This window comes from Carlito syrichta, unplaced genomic scaffold (assembly GCF_000164805.1).
Source record: "Carlito syrichta isolate Samal-C Ts95f unplaced genomic scaffold, Tarsius_syrichta-2.0.1 Scaffold311474, whole genome shotgun sequence".
Lineage (NCBI taxonomy): Eukaryota > Metazoa > Chordata > Mammalia > Primates > Tarsiidae > Carlito > Carlito syrichta.
The window spans coordinates 161,455-180,084 of NW_007255570.1; the positions used below are offsets into that span (position 1 = coordinate 161,455).

An 18,630-nucleotide genomic window follows, 5' to 3' on the forward strand; every position below is an offset into this window, starting at 1 on the left:
AGACTGGAGTGCAGTGGCCGCTCCCGGCCACTGCAGCCTCGACCTGCTGGGCTCTGGCAAGCCTTCCGCCTCAGCCTTCCAAGTAACTGGAACTACAGGCGCGCGCTGCCACATCCGGCTAATTTTTTGATTTATTGTAGAGATGAGGTCTCGCCAAGTTGCCCAGATGGGTTTTGAACCCGCGGGCTCAGGCAATCCACTCACCTCGGCCTCCCAAAGCGCTAGGATGACAGGCTGAGCCACCGAGCCCTGCCAGCTTAGACCATTTTAATCATCCATCCATTCATCTACCCACCCACTTATTCATTCATTAAACAAATGGTTTTTGAGTGTCTGTATGTGACAGGCACTGTGCTAGATGCTTGGCATGTGGCAGTGGGCAAAGCAGGTAAAACTTTGCCTTCCAGGCAAGGCAGCTTCTTGGGTGAAGCCACGAACAACTATGCTGTTGCCTAGCTAACCATTTTTATCACAAAGCTATTACTTCTTTTACCATGGGAAGAACATGAAAAGATTTTAACCTTAATAAGGGGAAATGGCCAAGATATACAGTCATCTCTTTGTATCCTCAGGGATTGTTTCCAGGAACCCCTCTCCCATAGCAAATCTTCAAATGCTCAAGACCCTTATGTAAAACGGTATGGTATTTGCATATGACCTGCACACATCCTCCTGTACAGTACTTCAAATCATTTCTAGATTGCTTATTCTACCTAATGCAAAGTAAAGGCTATGCAACTTATTGTTATGCTGTGTTTTTATTTGTGTTATGCTTTATTGTTACATTGTTATTTTTAATTTATATATGTATATTTTCAAGTATTTTCCATTTGTGGTCGTTCAAATCTATGGTTCAGAACCTGCAGATATGGAGGGCCAACTGTAGTTAAATTTTTCAAAAAGCTTAATATAAAATTATGTGTATATATACGGGGGACCCCCAAAAGACCCACAATTTATTTATAAAAAAATTGTTTATTTATTCTTACATGTTTAAACTTCAGTCATTGTCAAAGTACCCTCTGTTTGATGCATTACACCTATAGAGATGCTTTTTACACTGCTCAAAACAGTTTCGAGTGCGTCATTTTTGATGCCTTTTTAATGCTTCTGCCATTTCTGTTTCAACTCTTTCACATGGGCAAAACGTGTCCCTCTGAGGGCTTTTTTCAGCCAGGGGAAATAATAATAAAGTCACTCGGGGCTTGATCAGGTTAATAGGGAGGGTGGGATAAGGGGGTCATGTTTTGGGTCATAAACTGCTGAACACTCAGCATGGTGTGGGCAGGTGTGCTAGTAAATCACCCATCATGAAATGGGCAAACATGTTAAAAGAATCTGCCCTCCCAAATTCATTGAAGCCAAACGCAGCCTCTCACAACAATGCTAACTGGTACACTGATGCTGGTGGGTTCCTAGAACACTTACCTAGAGGGGAAGTCTGTATTACAAGGGGCCCGTCTTCCAAAAGATAATTGCAATTTTTTGGAATCCCCCCAGTATACGTAACATGATTTCAATTATACTAACATACATGTACACAGTCCTTAAGTGTCAGTAGGGGTATAAATCAGTAGGTGAGGGCCAACTATGTTAAACTTTAAAAAGCCCAATTAGAAAAAAGGCAAATATATATATATATATACACACACGCACACACAAACATATAACATATGATTTGGACTAGGTGTGGTGGATCATACCTATAATTCCAGAACTTTGGGAGGCTGAGGCAGCAGAATTACTTGAGGCTAGGAGTTCGAGACCAGCCTGGGCAACAAAGTGAGACCCCCGTCTCTAAAACAAATAGAAAAATAAGCCAGGTGTGGTGGTGTGCACCTGTAGTCTCAGCTACTTGGAGGTTGAGGTAGGAGGATTGCTTAAGCCCTGGAGTTCGAGACTGGGGTGAGCCGTGATCATGCTACTGCATTCCAGTCTGGCTGATAGTGAAACCCGGTCTTAAAAAACAAAAAACAAAGATAAAAAGCCTGATATAAAATTGTATATTTATACATTATATATATATATATATAAATATATATACATGTATATGTATATATATATTAAACACACACACACACACACACACACACACACACACACACACACACACCCATGGTTCCAGTTATGTTAACATATATGTGCAAAGAAAAAAAGACAGGTAGGAAATAACCCCTAAATAGCAGTAGGACAGTTTGTATTTTCTGCACTTCATACAATGTGACCTTGACTCTCCCATTGAGAGATGGAGTTTAAGTTCCTTCTCCACAAATTGGTGACTATGGAGGAAATATAACTTCTGCCTTGTCCTTCTGTGATGCTCATATTGGGAACACAAACACTACACTGTGAGGAAGCACACAGCACACCATACATAGGTGGGTCGGCAAAAGCCCCAGCTGAGGTCTCATATGACAGCCAACATCAGTCAACACAGACACACACACACACACACACAAAATGAGGAAGCTCCAGTCACCTCTGACCATAGCTGTATGAAAGATGCCAAGCATGAACAGCCTACTTTAGCCTAGCCAATGCCCAGAATCTGAAGATAATAATGATTCATGCTGTTTAAAGCAACAGAGTTTGGGGGTGATTTGTTATACAGCAATATATAGCCCAAAAAAGCATCTAATCTCTGGATTGTGGGATTATGGGAATACTTTCCCATATTTTCCAAGAGTTCTGTAACAACCACTTATTTCTTTTGCAATCAGTTAAAAATTTATTAAACATTAAAATAGGATCTAACATTTTTATTTCACAAAGGAATACTAGGTCTAAATATGAATTTAGGGACTTCAACTAGACTTGGAGAAAAGCTTTCTATGCAAGATTTATTAGATATTGAGAAGGATTAGGAATATAAATTTAAGTTGATACGATGGAAAGAGTGGCAGATTTAAAACGAGGAAACTTGGAAACAAATCTCGTTTTTCTGGGTGACCTTGAAGCAAGGCCTTGCTCAAATTCAGTTTTCTATTTTGAAAAATGCAGCTGGCTGCCCAAGGAAGATAGCATCCACCAGGCGCCTGGCCCAGAAAAGGCGCTCTGTAAGTGGTAGGTGGATTCTGTCTAATCAACGTCAATTATAAGCAGGCATCTGCAAGCTTTGTGATTGGCGCATCCTTCGCTGCCACCAGAGATCGCAGTTCTAATAATGGCAATTGCCTGGGAAAAGAACCACAACTCTTAAAAAATGATAATAAAAAAAAAATTTCCCAAAATACGAAGTGGCTTTTGCAGCGGTCCTTGCCTGTGACGGGTCACAGCTGGCGCCTTTAGTTCTGCATCCTCTCAGGAGATTCCATCCCGGACGGACGGCCAGAGAGCCCGGGGATGTAGCGAGAGAGAGAAGACGACTTGGCAGCCGGGCCAGGCGGAAAGCCGCCCCGCCCCGCCCCGCCCCGCCCCGCCCCGCGTCCCCGGGGCCGGGGTCCTGGCAACCCCGGAACGCGCCTCCCGGGGAGGGGCAGGCGGAGGCGGCGTCCCTCGGGCGCTTGGCTCTGGGTTCCTCGGCGGTTCGGCCGCCAGTTGGTGCGTTCGTCTCGGCCACATGCTCCACGGAGGCCTCCGAGCGGGCCTCCCTTGGGGAAGGGGGGGTAAGAGGACGCAGGGGTGGAGAAGAAGGAGCACGTGGAACGGGCGGGCAGCGAGCCCCGCTCGGGCTGGGGGCGCACCCACTGCAGATCTGGGGGCCTCCAAACCAAGAAAAGTTCGGGTGGAGGGAGGGAGACTCCGACTTACAGGCCAGCCCCGCCCTCTAAACTTCCAATGGCTTGTGGAGTTTCTGTTTGTTTTGGCTGACAAAGGTCTTTGTCTCCGGGTTGTTTTTTAATATTTAAAACCAACACGTGCACAGATGAGTCCATGTACCCTGGAGAGGGTCCCCGGGGCTGCCGTCTCCCCTTCATCTCAAGCGCGACCTGTGGCAGAGAGCTGGCGAAGGAGAAAGAAGACTCTGGCGTGACCAAGGTGGAGAGGAAATACAGTTGAGTGCGAAGAAATTGGAGCGCTGGGGTGGACTTGGTGGCCATGTCCGAGTATACCAGAGTCAGGGGCGCCATTTGAAGTTTAGGAGGAGGCTAGTTTGGGGGCATATAAAAAGAACTGCTTGAATAATAGCTTAGGTCTGTATCAACCCAAGATCTGAGTAGGCAGAGAGCATCATCAAAGCAGAAATTCTCATACTTACTGGATTACATAACAGCTAGAGAAGCATATTCCACATGAATAAAGGGAGCCGGAGATTTGGCCTGTCCATTGCTTGCATTAACAAATGGTGGGCCTGGGATTTCATGTGAGTTCTGCCGTCTTCCAGAGCCTGTGGCCTTTCATTTTTTCCTTTGCTTAAGTATTAGTAGATTTGTGTCACTGTTTATGGGCTGGGACAGTTCCGTTGGGGACTATGAACACTCCAAGGGAAGGTTTAAATTAAATAACGGCTGGTAGCTCCATAATTGGTTAGGACTGGAGGAGGATTTGGGAAGCACATTTGCCTTTAGAGAACGTGTCATGAAGCAGAACAGTTACACCTCCCAGAAAACCTTAGTGTATGTGCTCACGTTGTCATTTACCTGTTACGGGTATGTGGTCTGTGTGCTGCAAAGAGGGGTTGTAGAGTGTCTTGTCTTTGCCCCATCTTTACTAGGTCTTTTAAATCCTGGATCTGCAATCTCCTTATACTCCTTCAAAGCATGGGGAAGAGGGAGGTGCAGGGGCTGACAATTAAGTTAGTGAACTCATCCTAGAAAAAGTGCTGCCTGCCTCATTGGTGAATATCACTATGTTCATCTTCAAAGTACTCCCCTTGGGAAGCTATGCACCGATGCCAGCACCTAGTCCACCCGTCAAAGCAATTTTGGAACTCTTTTTCTGGAATGACCATCATTTTATTATCCTTGATGTCCTGAATGTCATCAAAATGTCTTTCTTCCAATATTTTCTTTATCTTCGGGTAAAGAAAAAAGTTATTTTGGGCCAGATCAGGTAAGTAGGGAGGGTGTTCCAATACAGTTATTTGTTTACTGGCTAAAAACTCCCTCCCAGATAGTGCTGTGTGAACTGGTACATTGTCATGATGCAAGAGCTTGTTCAGAACCATTTTTGTACACACCTTTCTTGTGCCAAGATTTTCAGTTAAAATTTTCCTGTTTCACTCTCGATGTTTATTTGGTCTGCTATGCTTCTCATGGTCAGCCAACGATTTTGACACACAATTTGATAAGTTTTTGCAATGTTTTTTTAATCAGATCTGCTTGTTACTGGCCATCCTGACCTCTCTTCACCATTGATGCTTTCTGTTCCCTCAGAAAAATGTTTAATCCACGTGTACACTGCTGTTTCTTCATTGCATTATTCCCATAAACTTGGACTAACATGTCCCTAATTTCACTTTCACTCTTGCCAAGTTAAACAAGAAATTTAATGTTTGTTCGTTGCTCTGATTCAAACTTCGACATTCTCATGATGACAACTCTGATGGCCATTCCAGAAAAAGAGTTCCAAAATTGCTGTGATGGGTGAACTAGGCGCTGGTGTCAGTATATAGCTTTCCAAGGGGAGTACTTCAAAGATGACCACGGTGATATTCAGCAGTGAGGCATGTAACGCTTTTTCTAGGATGAGATAGCAAACTTAATTGTCAGTCCTTGTACAACTCACCCCACCAAACTGTAAGCTGGGACCTGTAGAGGAGGAGGTGCTGGAGGAGTTGAAACTATTAATTGCTCAAGTGTGTCTGGAGCAGCAAGAAGAAAGGGGTTCTGGGATTCTAACTTCAAGCCCCAGATCTTTCTATGGTTTCCAGTTTGGTTTGGGGTAAAGGAGAAAGCTGCTGTTTTAAAGGTGTGCTAAGGAGGCCTCATGTTTCTGAGTGAGGAGTACCAGAAGGGCACCAGGCCCTGAGATCATCAGACAGTATTAACCAAAGACCCATGGTTTCCTTTTCTGCTCTGTAGATGTGTCCATCTAGGAGGCTACACCTGGGTTCAGCTTAACATGAAGTCCATGGGTTTCAGGAAGGAGGGGGCTCTACAAACCAGTTACAGATATGTGCACATGTGTGCGTGTGCGTGTGTGCATTTTTCCAGTAGAAAGAGCTTCTTGGTTTCATTACTTATCTTTGTGTGTGTGTGTGTGTGTGTGTGTGATAAGCAGGGGTGGGAAACTGAGTGGTTAAGATGGTCTCCATATGAAACTAACATGGCTTGATGGGTTATTTTCCTCCCTGCCAGACAGAGCTATTGTGCAAATCAGCTGAGATGACAAGTGTATGAAAGTGCTTTGGTTATGTAAGGTGTTATTTCTGCCTAAAGAAATGGAAATAATTATCCTGAATTCCACAGATGGTACCAAAGAAACAGACTTTATTCCAAACTTTCCTTTTACCCCGAATTCCTTTCTGGTCACCAGAACCTTCTCTTGGTCTTTAATTGCATCATCTTTTCTTATTTCGTAGTGTTTTAGAGACTTGTTAGGATTTCCTGGCTTATGACTTACTTGACATTTAGTGCATTTGAGTAGCAGTTCTAATGATAAATGATAAACCTTTCGAGAATGATGTATTCCCTTGGGGTGTTTGCTTCTCCCCACAGTCTTATGAGCTAGATAGAGGTGGGGCAGGCATTAGGATCTGGGCGTGGAAAGATAATTGTCTTGCTCAGAGCGACAGGATGGTGCTCTAAGCAATGGCAAATCAGTATCAGCATGGAGGGGTTCAGACTTGCAATTCTATCACACTTCTCCTCTTGGGGAGGGGCGGGGAGACATCTTGAGGCCATGTTTAAATGTTTCGGTGGCTATTGTGAATGAGATTGTGCTTTTTATTTGGGTCTCTGCCTGCTTGTTGTTGGTGTATAGAAATGCCACTGTCAGCCGGGCTCGGTGGCTCAGCCTGTAGTCCCGCGCCTTTGGGAGGCTGAGGTGAGTGGATTGCCTGAGCCCGCGGGTTCGAGACCCACTTGAGCAGCGAGATCTCATCTCACAATAAATAAAAAAATCAACTGGGCGTGGTAGCGCGTGCCTGTAGTTCCAGCTACTTGGAAGGCTGAGGCAGAAGGATCGCTGGAGCCCAGCAGGTCGAGGCTGTGGTGGCCGGGAGTGGCCACTGCACTCCAGTCTGGGCGACAGAGTGGGACTCCAACTCAAAAACAAAAAACAAAACAAAAAAAGAAAAAAAGAAATGCCACTGTCTTTTGCACATTTATTTTGTACCCTGAGACTTTGCTGAAGTCCTTTATCAGTGCAAGCAAGTTTTTGACAGATTCTCTTGGATTTTCAAGGTATAGGATCATATCACCAGCAAAGAAGGATAACTCGACTTCCTCTTTTCCTATTTGGATACCCCTGATGTCCTTCTCTTGTCTAATTGCTCGAACTAGGACTTCCAACACAATATTGAACAAGAGGGGTGAGAGTGTTTAAATGTTTCCAGCTCATGTTTGAGGCTGAGTTCCTTCTAGGAAGATCCTTTAGTCAGCTTGATCTGGAGAGTGTGCTGTTTTTGAGTTTTACAAGTGATCGCTCCTCCCATCCTTGCCCCAGACAAGACTTCCCCGTTATGGGAGCCACAGGCCACTTTCTAGTGTTGCTATCACGAAACTTAAGGCAAGCAAGGAAATATGCCAGTTTTAGGTGTGATTTTCCCTGCACCCTGCTCAGGCTCATGGAATACATTTAAATTTTGCCCCTAAAATAAACAAAACAAAACAGTAACAACAAACAACCACCAAACTTGCGAAGGGGGCCCTCTCTGATACTATCCATAGAGCCAACCAGTCCTTATTTTGGTGAATTCTCAAGTTCTATAGGGGCAAATATACGATTAAAATATTTACATGCTATGAAAAGGTAGCCACTGTTAAAACCTATGGGTAGAAATGACCGTAAGTAAATGCCATGATAAATACCTCAGAACTCACATACATGTATCAACCTAGAAGACATCTTCAGCCCTGATTCCATTTCTTCTCCGTATATATGGGTCCCTTTTACGTCCCTATACATACATTTCATACCTTTTTCACGGATACATTTCTAGAAGTGGAACCATTGAGTCAGACGATGTGCTCTTCTCATAGGCTTTGGAGGACACATGGCCAAATTACTCTTCAGTCAAATGGGAACATTCCCACCAGCAATTATAGGAATGCCATTCTTCCAAGCTATGCCTACCCTGGGTATTTGCAAACTTACAGCAAATAATGGCATCTTGTTTTACTTTTTCTTTCTTTTTTTTTTTTTGAGTTGAAGTCTCACTCTGTCGCCCAGACTGGAGTGCAGTGGCACACTCCCGGCCACCGCAGCCTCGACCTGCTGAGCTCTGGCGATCCTTCTGCTCAGCTTTCCAAGTAGCTGGAACTACAGGCGCCCGCTACCACGTCCGCCTAGTTTTTGATTTATTGTAGAGATGAGGTCTCGCCAAGTTGCCCAGGCGGGTCTCGAACCTGCGGGCTCAGGCAATCCACTCACCTCAGCCTTCCAAAACGTGGGATTACAGGCTGAGCCACCGAGCCCGGCCTATTTTTTATTTCTATTTTTCTTTTTATAACTTGTCTCTGTTGGTAAACATCTTGTTTATTCATTTTTAAAATTTAAAGATGTGGGGTACTATTCAGGAGTAGGTAGATAAGTGGTCATCACACAGGCACAAAGTTCACCTGATTTGAGATCAGGTACCCTTATTGATGTTATGTCCCCCCTCCCTCCCTTCCCTGGCAGTGTCCCACTACTGCCAATCCCTTTCTTATAGTGTTATGATTGATGTTCAGGGTCTGCTTTTGAGTGGGAACATGTGGTGCTCGGTTTTTTGTTTCTGTGGTAGATCACTGAGTATTATAGACTCTAAATCCATCCAAGTTGCTGCGAAGTTCATAATTAACATCTTGTTTAAATTCAGCTCTCTAATTACTAGGATGGATTATCTTTTTCCCCAAATATACTGACCATTTGTAGGTGATTTTTAAGATGAGTTATGATCATATATTTTGCCCATTTTTTTTCTCTCTGGATATTTACTTTCATCTTATAAATTTATACAAGCTCATAATCTGTTATGACTATTAACTCTTTTTTCTATCATGTATATTATAAATTTTCTTCCAGTTTATAGTTTACTGTGGAAGTTTTAAAAGTATATATATTCAAATCTATGTCTCGTTTCACTTATTTTGCCTGTATTTGATATCTTTCTTAGAAATGACTCTTCCACTCTAAGCTTATATAAACTTTCACTTATTTTATCAGGTACATCTTTTATTTAAATTTTATATTCAAACCATAATCCATCTGGTTTATTCCATTTTGAGATAAGAGAGATTTAATTGCATTTTTATTTCAAATGGTTAATTAGTTCTAACAATATTTTTTGAATAATCCATCCTTCCTTCACTGAAATAAAATACCATTACCATATAAAATGTTATTCTATTTATGTTTTCTATTTTGTTCTATTTATTTATCTGTTAGGGTTTGTGTTAGATGTGCTAGATATCTTCTAGGGTTTGATTATTATAATGATAGACTAAATTTAATTAGTTAGTTAATTAATTAATCAGAGTCTCACTCTGTTGCCCAGGCTAGAGTGCAGTGGTGGGATTGTGGTTCACTGCAGCCTTGACTCCTGGGCTCAAGCAATCCTTCTTCCTCAACCTCCTGAGTAGCAGGGATTACAGACACATGCCACCACGCCCAGCTAATTTTTTTGTAGAAGGTCTCACTATGTTGTCCAGGCTGGTCTCAAACTTCTGGACTCAAGCAGTCCTCCACGATGGCCTCCCAAAGTGCTGAGATTATATGCCCAAACTAGACTATATTTTATAAATTATGCTCTATAGCTGTGTAACCCTGAAAGTTATTTGACACTTCTGGGACTCAATTTCTTTATCTGTAAAGTTACTTGTATTATATTTGTAATTAGACCTCTTTTTCTTTTCTAATACTGTTAATTTTTGTTGAAATTCTTTTCTTGAAACTTATTTGTCTACATTATTCGTTTTTTCATGAAACCATAGCTCTGATAATATTTATTCCATTCACTTCTGCTTTTATTTTATGATTTCATTTCTTATAATTCTGTGAGTTTACTCTTTTCCCCCCCTTATTTCTTAAATTGGAAGCTTAGCTCATTAGTTTTGGAATTTTTTTTTTTTTTTTTGAATTGGAGTCTCACTCTGTCGCCCAGACTGGAGTGCAGTGGCCGCTCCCGCCCACCGCAGCCTCGACCTGCTGGGCTCCAGCGATCCTTCTGCCTCAGCCTTCCAAGTGGCTGGAACTACAGGCGTGCGCTACCACGCCCAGCTACTTTTTTTTGGTTATTTATTGTAGAGATGAGGTCTCGCCAAGTTGCCCAGGCGAGTCTCGAACCCGCGGGCTCAGGCAATCCACTCACCTCAGCTTCCCAATGTGCGGGAGTACAGACTGAGCCACGGAGCCAGGCAGTTTTGGAATTTTTTTTTTTTTGTACGCTATCAGGTCTCAGATGGACTTTTCTGGAGTTGCATTTCTGAAGTTGGGTTTGGGTCTTATCAGGTCTGTGGGCCCAGCAGCAGGCCTGGAACAGCTGTAATCACCTTTGCTGTATGAACTCCGAAGCATGCATGCAGACTGTGTGTCCATAGCTTGACAGAAAATTCCAGAAGCAGTACAGAACCACTCATTATAAGAAATTCATGTTCTTGTTTCAACATTGGGTCAATATTAGGTGAAAAATGTGGATGTTGGTGATTGGGTTACAAAATGATTTAGTAGACTTTTAAATGTGAATAAGGTTTAAGAATGCCCATTTTTTTTGCTATATTTTTTTTCTTTGCATAGGCACACGAGTGATACGTGATTGAAATCTATATCTGGGCAACCCCCTTGGGTCCCCTCCCACTGTGGGAGCTTTTCTGTCTTCTCAATAAATCTTGTTTCCAAAAAAACCCCTGTATCTAAGTAAATCTAAAAGAATACTTTAATACTTATAAAATAAAAATTTGAAATGATAAAAGTTTGTGTCATAGTTTCGTTGGCAGCCTTTGTTTTTTGTGATACATAAAATAATAATGTTATTACAATGTTTCATATGCTGTGAAATTCAGTATATGCATTTTAAGGCTTCAAGTTTCTAATTACTGCTTTAGTCAAATCCCACAAGTTTTGATGTATAGTACTTAGTGTTCATTGATCATTAAGCACCTTGTGATTTCCATTACAATTTATTCTTTTATATGAATTATTTAGGAGTGTGGTTTGCGTTTCCAAGCGTATGGGTGTTTTTTGGCCATCTTTTAATTATTGATTTCTAATTGTATTGCATTGCGGTCAGAGAGTGGTCTCTAGTATATTTGTTGATATTTCTTTTGTGGCTTAGTGCATGGGTGGTTCCTCCTTTGGTAGCTGGGACCTTTCCCCTTTTACTTGCAGCTTGGTTCCTTTTTTGCCACCTCCACTGGGTTTGACTCTGCCCCAGCTACTCACCTCAAGCAACTCATTGACCCTCGCTGCACTGGGCCTGCTTTAGGCTCTGGGCCTATTCCAGAACAGTATTTCCCTGCACTCGACCAACCCTGAGTCACCTAAGGATACTAAGTATACTAGTTTCCACACTGCAGATCTGGGTCAAAGCCCTGGAATCTGCATGTTGAACAAGCACTTCAAGGTGATTCTCACAAGCCGGCAAATTCAGGAAATTCTGTGCAGTTGGGAATCTGGAAGTGGAACAGGATAAAATGCAGTGCAGGGATGGAGCTAGACTTGAAGAAGAAGATCACTGCTAAACTAAAAAGCTACTGGGGAGGGTGGGGGGTGGGTTTGGTTTATTCAAAATGCAGGCTTCAGGCCTCACTTGGAGAGATTCTGATTCAACAGGTCTACGGTAGAATTTGGGAATTTTTTTTTTAACAGGCCTCCCAGTTAATTATGATGCAGATAGGCTGTGTGCCATGCTCTGGGAAAGGGAAGAATTTTGAAGGGAAGAAGTGATCCAGCTTGTCTTTAAGCTTTGTAGAGTCACAGGCAAAGTCCTCTTAAGAGTGAAGGACTTGGTGATAGGGTTGGGACTTGAGAAGAGCAGAAAATATCTGATTCACTTACTATATGAATTTGAGAGGAAATGAACAAAAAATGTCCAAGTGGCAGTCTTGCTGATAGATGGTGGGAATTTGCAGAAAGCATATGGTTTATACTAGAGTCAAATCTATGAGGCCTGCTTCTGCAGATTCAACCAACTGCAGATGGAAAATATTCAAAAAGAAAGCAACAAAAAAAAGAAAAATACAACAATAAAAATAATATAAATAAAAATAATATAGTATTTACATAGCATTTACATTGTGTTAGATATTATAAGTAATCTAGTGATGATTTAAAGTACAGTATACTCGGGGGTATGCAGGTATATGCAAATACTACACTGTTTTATAGGAGGAACTTGTGTATCTTGTGACTTTTGGTGTCATGGGGGGCCTTGAAACCAATCCCCCCATAGATACTGAGAGATGACTGTATACATGTGAAGCATGAGACAAGGTAGGTGAAATAGTGCTCAGTTTAAAAATGTATTTGAGAGCCAGGTAAGTTGGACTCTTATTTCTTATAACCAGAGGTTACATTGTGTCCATATGAGCCTCTGTGCCCCTTGAAGTTATGCATGAAGAAATGCAAGATCTATTCACCTGACTTTTACATTTTGTAACTGGACAAGGTATACAACAATATAAAATGATAAGAGAACAGATTGACTTACACAGAGTATTACTTGTATAGCAAAGTGAAGATAATGGTACACTGCTTTATCTGGCACTCTGGCTCTCAGGACTTCCTTACTTGTAATTGTGAGTGGTTGGGGAGTTATAATTCTTTTTCATCTATTCACTCAAATATTTACTGAGCAGCTACTTTGTGACAGACACTGTTTTGAATGCTACTAAGATGAATAAAAAGTGTGAGGAGAACCCAGGGAAGTTTCTGAAGACAGTTCTTTGGGTTGTGATCACCGGCTACATTGATCAGTCATTCTATGAATAAATCCTTTGAAAAAATGTGCTGAGATACTCGAGGTGATGCACAGTGATATGCAACTCAATTCAGACTATGTTTTCCGCTTAGTTCAGAGGAGGTGAAATGTTTATAGGGGCAAGCCATCTAATGGTTAAGATTTCAGGTTTTATTGTCACAGGAATTGTAATCAAATGTTTGTTTAGATGTTGACTTTCTGTGTGATCATAGGCAAGCTGTGTAACTCTCTGAGTCTCAGTTTCCTCATCTGTCAAATGGAGACAATAAGTAATAACTATGTCTGTGGTCGTGATAGGGATTAAATGGGATAATGTGTATTAGGTGTTAACAAAGTCTCCAGTACACAGTAAATGCTTCAACAAATGTTAGGTGGTTTTTAAAAACTATTTATAATCTAGGAAACAAGATAGAGTGGAAGGTATTTGCAATAACGTAATTAACATGGTGTTATCTATGTGTTGCAGGTGCTAAACACAATGATTTTCTGGACTCTAAAGGATGCTTTGCCAACCCAACATCCTCTGGCAGAAGGGTCAGCTCCTCATCCTCTTGTGAAACAAGGCAAAGTGTCAATGAGCCTCCAGGCCTCCCCAGAGTATTTGCTCACCTAGGGTTAGTAAGGGTCTTGGGAAAGGCTGTCACTGTTGGGGTACATTCTGACCAAGAAGTCAACAGTCTGAGAGGTAGCACAATATTATTGCTTGGCAAGAGCATGGATTCTGCAGCTAGACTGTCTGGGTTCAAATCCAAGTTCTTTCACTTAGTATCTGTGTGAACTTGAGTACATTATTTCACCTCCCTGAGCCTCAGTTTTCTTATCTGCAAAATGGTGATAATACTTGAGAGGATTGTTGTGAGGATTAAAAGAGTTAACACATGTAAAGTGATTAGAGGAATCACAGGCTGGGCGTGGTGGCTGATGCCTGTAATCCCAGCACTTTGGAAGGCTGAGGCAGGAGGATTGAGCCCAGGAATATCAGACCAGTCTGGGCAGCATAGTGAGACCTAGTCTCTGCAAGAAAAGTAAAAAATTAGCCAGGTATGGTGGCGTAGCCTGTGTACCAGCTACTTGGGAGGCTGAGGCAGAAGGATCACCTGAGTCCAGAAGGTCAAGATTGTAGTGAGCCATGATCGTGCCACTGCACTGTAGCCTGGGTGATAGAGTGAGATCCTGACTCGAAAAGAAAAGAAAAGAAAAGTCTCCTCTGACACACAGTAAGTAAGTGCTTGCTATTATGAAATTCAGAAAATGGAGAAACAAAATCATATATTTTTGGAATACATGCACACATTCATAGGAGGTAGAACTTAAAAAGCATATAAGTGATTATCTTAAGAGTCACACTTAGGATAGTGGTTACCTCCCTGGGAAAAGGGCGGTGGGATAAGGGAAGTGGTTTCTGGGGAGTGGGATAAGGAAAGATTGGCAATGTTTTGTTTCTTGGCCTGGATATTGACTTTATAATAATAATTATTATTATTTGAGTTGGAGTCTCACTCTGTTGCCCAAGCTGGAATACAGTGGCACACTCACCGCCACTGCAGCTTCAACCCGGTAGGCTCAGGCAACCCTCTTGCCTCTGCCTCCCACAGTGCTGGAATTACAGGCATGAACCATTAAAATGTATTTATATTTTATGTACTTTTCTTTGTTTATAATTCTTTTACATTAAACATGTTTTGAAAACCTCTTTCTAGCAATTTTTGTTATAATGAAAGTAACAAGTTCATTGCAGAAAATGTGAAAAAAGAAAAACAATGTTAAAAATGAAAGTCAAAATAATTTCATATATCAGAGAATAAATGTTAACATTTTGATATCCATTTTTATATGTGTAAGAACTTTTTCTCATGCACGTAAATATATATTTATTTTATATTTATATTTATTTTATATTTATATTAAAAACTTATTATACTACTCTTTTAGAAAGACTGCTTTTTAAAAAGATTTATTAAAGATTTTACTTTTTTTTGAGTTAGGAATCTCACTCTGTCACCCAGGGTGGAGTGCAGTGGCACGATCATGGCACGCTGCAGCCTCAACCTTCTGGACTCAGGTGATCCTTCTGCCTCAGCCTTCTGAGTAGCTGGGACCACAGGCATGTGCCAGCATGCCCAGATAATTTTTTTTGAATTTTTGTAGAGACAAAGTCTTGCTACATTGCCCAGGCTGGTCTCAAACTCTTGGGTTGCTCAAGCAACCCTCTCGTCTCGGCCTCCTAAAGTGCTGGAATTACAGGCGTGAGCCACTATGCTCAGCTAAGATTTTACTTTTTTAGAATAGTTTTAGGCTCACAGCAAAATTAAGAGAAAGGTACAGTTTCCATGTTCCCCCTTGCCCCACGCACGCACAGCCTCCCCTACAATCAACATCCTGCCCTAGCATGGATCATCTGTTACAATGGATGAACCGGCACAGACATATCGTCATCATTATTCAAAGTTCATAGTTTACATTAGAATGCCCTCTTGAACATGCTATGGACAACATTTGCCTATTGGACACATGTATAATGATGTGTCCACCATTACAATATCATACTTGCTGTCTCCATAGTTTTTCCTTTTCCAGAACGACATATAGTTGGAGTCATATAGTATATACCCTTTTCAGATTATCTTCTTTCACTTAATAATGTGCATTTAAGTTTCTTCCATGTCTTTTCATGACTTGACAGCTCATTTGTTTTTAGTGCTGAAAGATACTTCATTGTCTGGATGTACCACTTTATGTACCCATTCACCTACTGAAAGACATCCTGTTTTTTTTCTTTTGAGTTGGAATCTCACTCTGTCACCCAGACTGGAGTGCAGTGGCACGCTTCTGGCCACTGCAGCTGCAACCTGCTGGGCTCTGGCGATCCGTCCGCCTCAGCCTTCCAAGTAGCTGGAACTACTGGTGTGCGCTACCACACCCGGCTAATTTTTTTGATTTATTGTAGAGATGAGATCTTGCCAAGTTGGCCAGGTGGGTCTCGAACCCGCGGGCTCAGGCAATTCACTCACCTCGGCCTCCCAAACACGGGATTATAGGCTGAGCCACCGAGCCTGGCTGAAAGACATCTTGTAAAGCCTGCTTTTACACTAAACAATATATGGAAAGAATTTTCTCATATCTCTGAGTGTTTTTCAAGATTATGGCTTTCAGTGACTATATGCTGAAGTGTGAGATGAATAGACAACAATCCAGCCAGTGTCCTATAGTCTTAAAGAGTTTGCTGTTGTAAATGGCGCTGTAATGAGTAACTCTGTACATTTGTCTTTTGCCTGTCTCTGGTTATATCATAGAAGTAAATTCCTAGAAGTAGAGTCAAAGGTAAGGGAAGTTGCTTAGGTGATTCTTTCCATAATAAAAATCTGCTCCAAGTGGACTTGCTGCTCCCAGCACTAGACATGGAAGGAGCTGGCATAATTCTTAAGCTCTGCCTGTTTGGGTCTCTGCAACAGATGTATATCATTATTGGTAGCACACCCCTCCCCACAATAGTACTGGAGAGGAAAGAGCCCAGATGGTCAAGTTCACATTCTGCAGGATGGGAAATTGGGTGATCAATGTCAGTTCTGCTTGCCTTCCTTCCTTCCTTCCTTCCTTCCTTCCTTCCTTCCTTCCTTCCTTCCTTCCTTCCCTCCCTCCTTCTGAGTTGGAGGTCTCACTCTGTTGCTCAGGCTGGAGTACAGTGGCATGCTCACAGCCACTGCAGCCTCAACCTGCTGGGCTCAGGCAATTTTTCCACCTCAACCTTCCAAGTAGTTGGGACTACAAGCATGCACCACCATCCCTGGCTAATTTTTTTATTTATTGTAGAGATGAGGGCTGACCATGTTACCCAGGTTGGTCTCAAACTCCTGAGCTCAGGCAGTTCTCTCACCTTGGTCTCTCAAAGTGCTGAGATTACAAGCGTGGGCCACTACTCCCAGCCAGTATTTCTAATTTCTTAAATAATTCTTGTTATTTCTCATGATACCTGGGATAAAAAGGACCTAATTTAGTCAGAGCATGTTTACCCAAATATAAAACTCTAGCCTGGCTTAGCCCCAAGCTTCAGGCTGATATATTAACTGCTTCTTAGATATCTCCATCGGGTTGTCCCACAGTCCCCTCAAACTCAACGTGCCTTGACTGAATGTATCCTCACCCCTCCCCACAAACTCAATCCTCCTCCTGTATCCCTTGTCTCACTTGACAGTCTCAGTGTTCATGCAGTCCCAAAGGCATAGACACGGGTCATAATTGTCTCCTCCCATTCATCCCCTTGGGAATCAAGCCCTAAAATAGCTTGTAAGTCTACCTCTTCTACTGCATCTATATTACCACAGTTCCACTCTAGACTCTGATCATCTCTTGCCTGGACCATTGTAAAATTCTCTATGTTAGTTACCTATTGCTAGATAAAGATTCACCCAATACAACAAACATTTATTGTCTCACATTTTCTGTGAGTCACAAGTCTAAGTGTGACCTAGACAGTTGCCTCTGGCACAAGGTCACAGGATTGCAATCAAGGTGTTGGCCAGAGATATGGGTTCATCTGAAGGCTCAACTGGGAGATGGTCCACTTCCAAGCTCACTTACATGGCTGGTGGCAGGATTAGTTCCTCACAAGCTGTTAGTACTGAGCTCAGCTTCTCACTGTCTGTTGCTCAGAGTCTTCTTCTCTCTGTTCCTTGCCTCTCTCTACTTAGGTTATCTCACAGCATGGCAGCTGGCTCTCCTCCCAAGCAAGCAGGAATGTACACAAGACAAAGACATAGTCTCTTTGTAACCTTATCTTAGAAGTGACATCCCATCAATTATGCTGTATTCTATTGTTAGAAATAAGTCACTAGGTCCAGTCCATACTCAAGAGAAGGAGATTACAGATAGGAATAAATATCAAAAGGCAGGGAATATTAGTGGCCATGTCAGAGGTCGCCTACCACACTCTCCCAAAAGGACTCCCTGACTGAAGTCTTATGTTTTTCAAATCCATTCCTCACACAGCTTCCAGAGTTATCTAAAACAGAAATCTGACCATATGTGACAATGTCCTTGCATACTATTATTTAGTGACATTCCATTAAAGTGTGTGATAAAGAAGAGTCTACAGCCCCTTCCATGAACTGCAAATTCTCTAGATCTGTCTTTCTTCTTTTCTGCCGACTTATCTCTGATACTTCTGCCACAACCACATCAAATGTCTTCATTTCCTGTTGTTTCTTCCTCCTATGCTCATGTTGCCTCCCTTGCCTGAAGTGGTGGCCCCCCGGTGCTCTTGCTTGTGGCACATATTGAGGGAGCTACCTAGCTCCCAATGACTTCCCTAGTGGCCTCATCTTGCTGTCCCCCTTTTCCTGGGATAACTGTTTTCCCCTTCCCAACTCTTTTTTTTTTTTTTTTTTTTTGAGTTGGAGTCTCACTCTGTCGCCCAGACTGGAGTGCAGTGGCCGCTCCCGGCCACCACAGCCTCGCCTGCTGGGCTCCGGCGATCCTTCCGCCTCAGCCTTCTGAATAGCCGGAATTATAGGCATGAGCTACCACGCCCGGTTGATTTTTTGATTTATTGTAGAGATGAGGTCTCACTGCCCAGGCGGATCTCAAACCCACGGGCTCAGGCAATCCACTCACCTCAGCCTCCCAAAGGCGTG

The 18,630-nt window shown here is 42.3% G+C and overlaps 1 protein-coding gene across 1 annotated transcript in view; it reads left to right on the top strand.

The window, feature by feature from the left end:
- Positions 1-3,871: 3,871 nt before the first annotated feature.
- Positions 3,872-18,630, top strand: part of SPATS1 (spermatogenesis associated serine rich 1) — a 30,437-nt gene continuing 15,678 nt past the window's right edge. Inside the window, exons 1-2 of the mRNA XM_008068691.1 lie at positions 3,872-3,994; positions 13,467-13,614. Of these exons, the coding sequence (XP_008066882.1) occupies positions 3,874-3,994; positions 13,467-13,614 (269 nt within the window). The 5' untranslated portion in view covers positions 3,872-3,873. The remainder of the gene's footprint in view (positions 3,995-13,466; positions 13,615-18,630) is intronic.